Source organism: Ostrea edulis, chromosome 9, assembly GCF_947568905.1.
Source record: "Ostrea edulis chromosome 9, xbOstEdul1.1, whole genome shotgun sequence".
NCBI classification, from domain to species: Eukaryota; Metazoa; Mollusca; class Bivalvia; order Ostreida; family Ostreidae; genus Ostrea; species Ostrea edulis.
In genome coordinates, this window is record NC_079172.1 from 23,854,884 (window position 1) to 23,866,767 (window position 11,884).

Sequence of the window (11,884 nt, forward strand, 5' to 3'; positions counted from 1 at the left end):
GGGACTTGCGATAAACGTTCTCGTGAATTACGACAAATTGGAACCACTAACTTTGTTTAATTTTGATTTTAAGCGCCTCGGTATCTAACAGCGATGATAAACTTTTAAAGGAATTCACAAAGGAAAACAAAAACACTTGAAAGATTGCTTCCATTACTAAACGTTGTCTAGAATCGATCTAAATTCAAATTTCAAGCCGCTTTTAACTTTTTATTGACTTTAATTGATCCTTAGTTTCCAAGTCTGTATGAGGGGATGTATTTCAACCTCTTTTTTTCCCACCTGCTTCGAAGTATGTACAGACGAGAGTATACTAAGAACTCCCAAAGCTTTTATCATTTAAAAACTGGAGATTTCAACAATTAAGAATTCTTAAGGCTGCTACCATTTAGAAACTACAGACTGTAACGAGTAAGAGCTACATGGAAACTCAATCATATGATTGCCCACAAGTCAGCACGGATCGAGTTTACGCTCTATACATGAAATTCATTTTAACGTGTGTTAGTCCGTGCAAACTAAAGATACACCAATCCTTATTTACCCTTGTTTGGCCGATTTCAGCATTTGGTCTCTTCACATACTGTTATACATGTAGTAATATTAGTAAAAGTTGTTTTCATATAAAAATTCGATCCCATGTGTATAGGCGGATTTTTTATTTTTAAAAAGCTCATAGTTAGTCAGAATGATTTCCTGCTCATCTACAGCCATTTCTGAGAGAAGCAATAAGGCGTACGCAAAAATATAGTGCAATAGACAAATTTATTGTTTTCAAATTCCACTTTGTGCATAAACACATCATGCAACAGAACAATCTAAATACGTTCCGAAAAGTCGTGTATCAAGTGCAGGTTATATATATATAGCTGTCGGTATAGTATGCACTTGGATAGAAACAATATTAAATCTTAAAACATACTATTAACCCAGATATTTCCCTGGATGTAAGTTGGTTCAGATCACGTGATTATCTAAAAATAATTCATATTCATGAAATATCGTACACGCAAATAACGTTACGTGCATATAACGCATGGGGAAGCATAAGCAATTATTGTAATAACCTTTGTAGAGAGAAATGACTGTTTTACGGTATCAGAGTGATTTCATGAAACGCGCGGCCCGTTTATACTACTTGTGTGATCTACAAGTCTTTATTCTAACATCGGAGAAGCATAAGAGAACACCGGTAATAGTAGAATGGATTATATATATAAAAAAAAACACTACAGTTAGCATGTCATCAAGTTTTCCTTCTTAATTACTAGCGAAAATATCAGGAGTATCAATGGTACATGTAGCAAATTGCAAGTTTTGTGAATAATTAAGGATGTTCGGGAAGCGCAGAGGTAACGCTCTCGCTTCTCACCGCTGCGACCCGAGTCCGATCTCCGCGATCGACAGTGGTTGTATGTGAGAGGGTATGGCGGTCGCCCGCTCGGACACGTGAGTTTCCTCCGGGTACTCCGGTTTCCTCCCACATAAATAATCCCCTAGCGCAAAAATCCATACATCAAAGGACCCCATTGGAAATAAGCTTTCGAACTTTCATGGATTATCCTGGGTATTTATGTATGTATGTTTGTATGTATGCATATACCGAATAAATATTTATTTTATTTTATTCAACGCGAATATTAATAGTAGTGAATTCCCTAATTGTTGATAGAATTATTCGTGAACATGAACAGTAGCAAAATCGTCTAACATTGTAGATATCAACAGTACCATATTTTTGCTAATCGCGGATAAAATCAATTGCCAATACACAGAAGCTCTATTGCTTTACAGCATGCACTAAATCTTAAAATACAATGCGTAACTACGAAAGATAGAATCTTAATATATTCATGCTGGGTATGGCTATTAAATTGACAACCTATGGCCAAACTAGATCATTATCAGAGCCATAACAGTGTGTTACATCCGTGCTGCTCATTTAACCTCTCGCGGTAAACAGTGGTACCGTGTCTGGAGAGCACATGGAATTCTGTTGGGAGATTGTCATCTCAATATGCAATCCATTGCAATGAAATGCCGAGGGAAAAATTTCTTCCTGCCTCCATAAACGTGTTGAATGTTCAAGTGAAGGGGATCTTGTTCAAACAATGGAGATATCGTTTGACAAGCTTTCAAAACACACTTTCGTAATCAATTTCTACCACTAAATGCTGATGTTTACCGAGACAAATACAAACGAAGCATCGTGTGTCAAAGCAAAGGGCTGCTATTTGAAAGCTTTCTAAATGTATAATTGTTTCTAGTACATAGAGTTTGGCATGGTATAAATATTTTATAGGATGAACAAACATTTCTCAGGTTCATTTCAAAAGATGAAGGTGGTGGCATAACTCCTTATTATACAGTGACAAATTTAACAATTTATGAATTACATCCACATCAATAGAACTATAATCAGTCACCTTAAAAACATAAAACGTAAATTACCTAAATAATAAAATGCTTTCTCTGGATTGCAGAAATATGCATAACCTGCAACCGTCATATCCCTTTTAACAAACCGAAGAAACATTATATTATTTATATTTTTCTGCATTTTTAACAAACCAAAGAAGCATTATATTATCTATATGTTTCTGTATTTTTTTAACAAACCGAAGAAGCATTATTACCGTCTTCCTTGGAAGACGGTATACAGAGTTGAAGTGTTACAGTCTTCGGACTTTGCACTTCCTCTCTTTTTTCATTGGTAGAAAGTGCATGAAGTGAAAATTTTCAGTTATTTCATTGGTTGAAATGCTCGTCAAGGCAAGGGAGATAATTTTCTGGTGTTCTAATTTTCGTACGACTTAACAATTTTTCAATCTTAAAAAATCGACAAAACGAACAAAAGAAAAATGCAATTCATGAAATTGACACATTACTTTTTTTCATTTACAGAAATGTTTTCATTTTTGCATACAAACGGAAAAACTCGCCGTTTTTTGTTTTGATTGCTTGTGTTTTGGGAATTGTCTATTCGGTAGGACTAATCTTAATGATACCTTAAGCTAAGAATTACATAAGAATAAATAAGGCTTGACTTCAAAATGAGGATCACTGTTTTTTAAAGCATGCAAAAGAATAATCCATCCACCTGTTATTACAATTTCGGTAAACGAGTCTAATTTATGCATTTTCAGGGACTTCCAGAAGTATAGTTAATTATGTGTATTTGTTTCATATTTTTTCTTACATATCATAGAGTGACGTTTTTTCATGATTTAAATCAGAGGCACAATGGTATTTATGTCTGTGAAGTAACGTTGAATCACAATTTTTTTTATTCAATTTAACTTAGAATTTTGATGAATTCACTCTTGATTGCTGATATGTATTTTATGATATAATTTTTGGCAAAACTATTACAATATTCTCAGGTCTTTATCCTGGTTAATTTCTACAGCAGTTGTACTGTACAATATGCAAGAATAATTTTTATGCAAATTTGAGCAATTTAAATCTTTTTAGTTTGTTTTGTTTCATAACTTTGTTAAAAAATAAATATTTTGATATACACACTGAAAATCTCAGTTTCATTTGATATAGAGGATTTAATCAGTGCTAATACAGGGAACAGTGATTTTGATTTCCAGTACATATACCCTTCATAAATACAAACTTTTACAATGGGAGTCAGGACACAGCTTTGTAGCCATGATGTCCGTGAGATTATTTATTTTACCTCAATTCAATAATGAAGACAAGGGACATAATTCAACTTCGCTCTATAGAGTTGCTGCTAAAGACGGCAAGCTTTTTTATAAAGCTTTACTTGTATTATCTATATGTTTCTGTATTTTTTTTTTAACAAACCGAAGAAGCATTATATTATCTATATGTTTCTGTATTTTTTTTTTTTTTAACAAAACGAAGAAGCATTATATTATCTATATGTTTCTGTATTTTTTTTTAACAAACCGAAGAAGCATTATATTATCTATATGTTTCTGTATTTTTTTTTTTTTAACAAACCGAAGAAGCATTATATTATCTATATGTTTCTGTATTTTTTTTTAACAAACCGAAGAAGCATTATATTATCTATATTTTTCTGTATTTTTTTAACAAACTGAAGAAGCATTATATCATCTATATTTTTATGTATTTAAAAAAATATATAAATATACGTACTTTCAAGTATGTAATATATTATTGACCTGTAAGTTATTTAAGCCTTACAGCTGAAAATCACCTGGCCTTGACTTGTGTCTCCATATTTGGTAATTATTTCATACTTGAACGATGTTAAAGGATATCCAAGAAGGATAAAAGCTAATCTCATAGTAGGATATATTGGTAAGCATTATTTATTATTCTAAAAAAAACATCAGAATACACATTTTCCAAAAATTTCAACAATGTCGCGAAATATGTCATAGAGTTCGTGGAATGTGTATCAGACGGTACTAAAACAGGATCTAACTAGATTGAAACAAAACGTGTCTTCATAGTTGCAAATGGCAAGCAATGGCGTTCAGTAGAAATGAAGCTAAATACACACAGTTCATATAGATATAACATAGGATAGATCCCGGTTCTTACAGTATATCAAGAACAGAGCCCCCACCTCTGTCTGTATTGACCAGCACACCTGTCTATCTCTGTCTGTATTGACCGGCACACTAGTCAATCACCTGATCTCGATGATTTGTCCTGTTTGAATAACTAATCATGTGATCAACAGAAAAGTCTTCATCAATCACGTTACAATTCCACGGAACATTATGCGTTGCAAGACTAAAACAAGAAGTGGACACGTGCCAACCAATACATTCCTGTACAAGACAAGACGCACTAGTGTGCCTCTGTATCATATACTCGCTTATTTTTCGTTGTTTGAACATTTTTGCCAAGCCTATTTAATGTGATCTGGCGAGACAAATATGTGTCAGACGAAGTGTCTTGTTAAGTAAAAAGGATTTTCTTCCAATATCTAAGAAGCTAACATTTTGTTAATTTCATCCAATTGGCACGACCATTTAAGATATTGATGCAAAAACATATGTCTCCCCTAGCACTATCATCTGTATACTTACATGTACAAGACCTCTATAAACATTTATATTAAACTTCATGCCATCTAATTTAATTTGTAGCTGAAACTACGTTCACAAACACTCTCATATGGATAGGACACAATCCAAATTATAGTGTGAGAAATCTCCAAAATTTAATCCCCCGACAAATCAAAGATAAACCAAAAAATCCCGAGAGAGAGAGAGAGAGAGAGAGAGAGAGAGAGAGAGAGAGAGAGAGAGAGAGAGAGAGAAACAAAACAACTCAAAGAATTTTGTACCATAACATCGCTGACAAGTTTCACTCCAATCTAAGCAGTAGCAAAATGACTAATTCATAGTATTTACAATCTACATATTGATATTATTCAATAAAAATCCTACGGTGTCTTGCATGACTATACTTGGTAATGTAGGGGAAAACTGTTCACAAACTTTGTGACGGGTGCACAGACCGACACACAGGACAAAACAGTATGTATCGCCAGTGGAAAAGAGAAACATGGCTATTTAGTTTTAAAATCTTGACCATTAACAAAAATCGAACATTTAATTCGTCTAAACAAATATCTGCAGAAATACCAGATTTGTAACCAAAAGTTCAGCTGTCTTTGCTGCGCATTAATTATCAATGTCAAGGTTATAAGTATTCTGGCAAATTAACAAGATCACTATCAATCTCCAGTACCTTAAACACTACTGATTGTGAGCCTGCAATTCATCGCCATTTCCTTCAGATCCTATTAACATATTTCTCTTATTGGTAAACAAATACAATCATAATAACAATATCGAGAAGATATTGGAGTAAACAGCAATAGAATCCATCGATTACAGAATTTTCTGTTTCACCTCAGTTCTAGACTATTTCACTTGCAGTAATGGACAATTCAACCACTGTTCTTTCTGTTTGTTTGCTTGCTTTACGCCATCTCACTCACATATGATGGCACGGAACCGTAGTTTATCTTAACCCAAACAGGTTTTATCCACGATAACGTTTATTTAGCGTTACCATTAGCATCAAAACCACAGTACAAAATAAATTACCAAAAGGCAATCAAAGCCAAATTGGATACATACAACTAAAATATAATACAATAGTTTATACTTTGACATTAACTAGTATTGTCGGCGCTCCATTGTGACCATCTATTTTGATGTGACGTAACATTCTGTGTTATACAGTAATAGTGACGTAACATTCTGTGTTATACAGTAAGAATGATATAACATTTTGTGTTATACAGTAATAGTGACGTAACATTCTGTGTTATACAGTAAGAGTGGTGTAACATTCTGTGTTATACAGTAATAGTGACGTAACATTCTGTGTTATACAGTAATAGTGACGTAACATTCTGTGTTATACAGTAATAGTGACGTAACATTCTGTGTTGTACAGTAAGAGTGGTGTAACATTCTGTGTTATACAGTAATAGTGACGTAACATTCTGTGTTATACAGTAATAGTGACGTAACATTCTGTGTTATACAGTAATAGTGACGTAACATTCTGTGTTATACAGTAAGAATGATGTAACATTCTGTGTTATACAGTAACAGTGACGTAACATTCTGTGTTATACAGTAATAGTGACGTAACATTCTGTGTTATACAGTAAGAGTGACGTAACATTCTGTGTTATACAGTAATAGTGACGTAACATTCTGTGTTATACAGTAAGAGTGGTGTAACATTCTGTGTTATACAGTAATAGTGACGTAACATTCTGTGTTATATAGTAAGAGTGACGTAACATTCTGTGTTATACAGTAAGAGTGACGTAACATTCTGTGTTATACAGTAAGAATGATATAACATTCTGTGTTATACAGTAATAGTGACGTAACATTCTGTGTTATACAGTAATAGTGACGTAACATGCTGTGTTATACAGTAATAGTGACGTAACATTCTGTGTTATACAGTAATAGTGACGTAACATTCTGTGTTATACAGTAACAGTGACGTAACATTCTGTGTTATACAGTAATAGTGACGTAACATTTTGTGTTATACAGTAATAGTGACGTAACATTCTGTGTTATACAGTAAGAATGATGTAACATTCTGTGTTATACAGTAATAGTGACGTAACATTCTGTGTTATACAGTAAGAATGATGTAACATTCTGTGTTATACAGTAATAGTGACGTAACATTCTGTGTTATACAGTAATAGTGACGTAACATTCTGTGTTATACAGTAATAGTGACGTAACATTCTGTGTTATACAGTAATAGTGACGTAACATTCTGTGTTATACAGTAAGAATGATGTAACATTTTGTGTTATTCAGTAATAGTGACGTAACATTCTGTGTTATACAGTAATAGTGACGTAACATTCTGTGTTATACAGTAACAGTGACGTAACATTCTGTGTTATACAGTAACAGTGACGTAACATTCTGTGTTATACAGTAACAGTGACGTAACATTCTGTGTTATACAGTAAGAGTGGTGTAACATTCTGTGTTATACAGTAACAGTGACGTAACATTCTGTGTTATACAGTAAGAGCGGTGTAACAGGAGCCACTCTGTATGATTCTGTCTTGGCATTATCAGCTAGGACACGAAAACTTGATTACATTTAAAAACAGGTCTTGTAAGTAAGAAATCAAACTATTCATAGAATTTCTTAAAACATGGCTATCAATACTAGAGAGAGATGCAAAAGAAAGTGTTATTCATTAAGGTCTCCTCAGTGTATCAAGTGGGAGCAATAGACTTGTCACTTTATCTCTGAAAACGGATTATTGAGAGACATACGAGACAATAAATTCTATAATAAACCCAAGTTCACCACAGTCATCACATTCTCGATGCATGTGAAATTTTTAATTACATCATGCCAAAAGACCATTTCTTTTCATGGATATACACGTGTATTTATATTTTCTATAAACACCGATTTCAAAGTCTTTAATCTTGAAGAATTCTTTTTTCCCCCTCATATTAGAACGGAAGTAGAATTATACGGGAGTGGAATGAACTCGTATAACTTTGTACACCAAATTAAAATCTGTTGATAGGATTCAGAGATTGTAAAATTAGCAGCATGGGAAGGAATGTGTTCCATGTTATCTAAGCTAATCCCAGTTCTGCAGACATTGACCTGTTCTGGGAGGCAAAAGTTGTGAGCATTTTTTTTTTACGACATTTAGGGTCAGAATCTTATAAACGTTTATATTACCCTGGGGTTTACTAAAGGCTTGCTTTTCAAAAGAAAAACAGAGATTGTGTTGTCTCACGAAGACAGGCGATAGGCCGAGAAACTACACCTTGTTCCATTGTATACATCATTATTTCTTTTTTGATTACGGAAAGAAGAAAAATGCCTACAACTGGAATTCTCAAAGTCAACCCCCACAGAAATTGAGAAAGATCACATGTTCCGTGCAGATTACAGCGCGCTATTCATAACTATTTTCGTTATCAGGATTTCTTTCTTTATTTATGAGGCAAAATTATTTGCGGACAGAAATATTTTTTTTATTGTGAAATATTATATTTACCCTGTAGAGTTTGTATTGAATGTGTTTTCCCCCCGAGTTTACATTTCTCTAAAAGCAACATGAATTGATACATTATACCTAACGAATCCCATTTCAGTTCTTTGATTATCTGTGATTAAACCAACAAACACTGCACACGGTACGGTTGACTTTGGAGAAAAAGTTAAATGTCATGTACAAGTGATAATTAAAAAGTACATACACACATAAATCAGGTAAACCGAAAAGGTGTTACTACAATTCAAATCTTTTGAGAAATTCAACGGGCTGAATCTCTGAAAGTAAGTTAATAAAAAATCGAGCACAAAGAAATTTGGGTTTTATTGTATTTTCTGTGTATAAAGCTTTTGATCTATATTGAACATCAGCGGATAAAGGTTAGGTGTCACGTCATGGAACGAGCTTTTCTTCAGATCAATGAAATACAAAGAAAAAAGCATCCCCTGTAAGGTGTAATTTTTGTCGCGGCATCATTCCAATGTGATTTCTGATTACAAGAATATAAAGAACATTTTACACAGGATTGAAAGATCTGTCTATAACTATTTGCAACGGAATAAAGTGTGTGGGTTATGATTTAATCACCTGTATTTACTATTTCATTCATCTAAATTCTTTAAATACCCCCCTATATCTAATGTTACAATGTTAGTCATGAAAATTCATTTGAAATGTTTTTATATTCAACATAAAGTCCAAAGAATATATTTTTTAAAAATGTCCCTAATAGCTGTTTATAAATATAATGCGAATTTTATGTCGGTAACTTTAAGAGAATCTTAAAGGCTATCAAAGACATTTCTCTACATTTTTATCAGCGAAATCTTCGTAATTCCTTACTATTAAAAAACAACCTTTTTAAGATTCAGCGATAAAATTCAAGCCAACAAATTAAACTTGAAATAAATACCCACATATTCAACAGCTCTGGTACCTTTAAAAACCCTTTTCAGGGATACATGCATCACGTCAAAGAAGAAAATCACCTTATGCCAAGAATTTGCAGTTTCGAAAGAAATAGATCTATACGAAAATCTTAACTAAAAGGGAGAAAATGCAATTTCAAAGTCGGAAATATACATATATAAACTGTAAAGAGTTCGAGATCAAAGAAAACCACTTATATGTTTTCCGCGATGAGGTCTGGTCAGTTTGACCACCAAGTGGTCACTGACTGAAGACTAACAGGTGATTTCTAAAGGATCTGTAATGAGCGCCCTAGAAATAGTTTTCGGCAGATTGCGAAGGGCGTTGATCTTCAATCAAATCTGATGAAAAGAAGACAAAATCCTTTTTAAAATGGATTCTTGAGGAGAGTTCTCGGCATGTGAATCATATGTTGACTTTAGTGCGATTAAGACAGTTAATTGAAGAGCAGAATTGAAATAAAATGCTATTATTTTGTATCGATTTAACAATACTGATGCATTGCCTGACATTGCAATTTGGATCCTGGGGAGTCGTCATGTTGCAAATGTCCGGGAGAAAAAAAATCACTGTGAAGAGTCTGAGACAGTTTAAGGAGAGATAAAATTAATTAATAAGTGTACAAATATTTGAATTCTTGTATTTAGAACACTATTGTTTAAAAGCACAAACACTGAAAATACTTAATGAACACGATTGGCATACTGGCAAACCTCACTGTTTTACTTGTATCAGAAAGTAGAATGTGTTCACCACGTTTTACTTGTATCAGAATGTAGAATGTGTCCAAATAGTATGTGCAAATAAACATCTCTGGGAATCAAATGTACATAGGGGGAAAAAACCTTTTTATGAGAATGGACGTGACACAGACTTTCTTTAATCAGATCTAATCAATTCGTTAAATCTAATCAATTTGTACATAATTTGTACAATGTACATATCAATCATATTACAAACATGGTATTGTAATGTATGTGAATGACTGCTAACTGGAAGACCTCATTTGAGACAATACAAAATATTTTGCTGCAGTAAAACAGATAAAATATCTACCTCCTCTCCTTTTTTTTTTATGTTTGTATGTGAACTTTCAACCAAATTTCTCTTCCATCTCTACCATATTTGTTCTCAACTAATGGAACCATAAATAACTTTCAGTTACACGAGATTGATATTGGTCAAATTCCGAGTACTATTTCCCTTTGCGATCCTTGAAAGGACATTCTGTTGTTGTACAAGACATTACGTTTAAACGGCTTTAAGTCAAGCATGATTTAAGATGACCTGTCCTTGACCTTTGACCCCGACATCGGTATGATTTGTACAGCTAATTAGGGAAAACAGAATTGAAATGCATTTTTTCTAAGACTATTTTGTCGTTGAAGTACCCAATATTTTGAATTTGATATGGTGACTTCGTATTTCTATGCCTTGAAAATTAATAGGGCTAACCAAGAATTTCAAAAACTTTTATTCCAAGTTTATAGACATCAATCTGAAACTATATTTATTCCAAATGGCACGGTCCTCTTGACCTTGAATATTGCTACCTACGTCTGAAGCATCAAGTTAAGACGTCATTCTACTAAGTACGTGATGATGTCACCCGCCCGTCAACAGTTTAATATATTACCAATGCTTCCATGGACGGGGAATTAGATTAACGAACACAAGTTTAAGAAAAAACTGGTAACTATTTTGGAGCCTATGCATTTTCTTTTGAGTTCATGCAGTGACATTATATGAAAATATACCTGTTGATTGTAAATGAAGCTGGATTTCTTTGGCTGATATCAGGACGTCCGGAAACAGGAGACAGAAGGCTGACAACACGTGTAGAGTGGGAGCGAAGGGAGGTGCGTACCGCCAAATACGACGCCCGATATCCGACGCTATGTGATCCAAGACACCCCCCGACACCGGACATATGGCGTGGTCTCGACCGAGTTTGAACCCGTCATTTCCATAGTTTCCGGTCCTGAAGATGGACGACATTATAAAGAAGGGAAGCACAATGAAAGAGATGATTGTCAGTCCTAGTTTTACCCCGACCTCGGGCGGAGTGTCACGATTCCATTGATTTCGTAGTGATTTTTGATAGCCAGAAATGTTTCTGTAAGCGATATAACACTGACCACTAACAGCTATGAAACAGTAGACGATGGACCACAGGGAACCGAAGCTGCTACTCTTTGGCTTTAACAAAACCATGTTGACAAATATTATCCACACTATATAGTCAAAGACACTCTAATTGACTTCTGAAGTTCCAACACTCCGCCATAGTTGTGAACGCGTTTTCTTGTAGTCAGCTGGTTTTCGTTATGGTGCACGTGGGATATGCAGTACACTTCCCCCACTTCATAAATCAAATTTGTCTGACTCGCGCTCACCTCGTCGGTTTTCACA

General features: G+C 34.1%; 1 protein-coding gene across 1 annotated transcript in view; it reads right to left on the reverse strand.

The window, feature by feature from the left end:
- Positions 1-11,686, reverse strand: part of LOC125658038 (uncharacterized) — a 25,040-nt gene extending 13,354 nt beyond the window's left edge. Inside the window, exon 1 of the mRNA XM_056148919.1 lies at positions 11,230-11,686. Coding sequence (XP_056004894.1) covers positions 11,230-11,686 — 457 coding nt within the window. The remainder of the gene's footprint in view (positions 1-11,229) is intronic.
- Between the last annotated feature and the right edge of the window lie 198 nt (positions 11,687-11,884).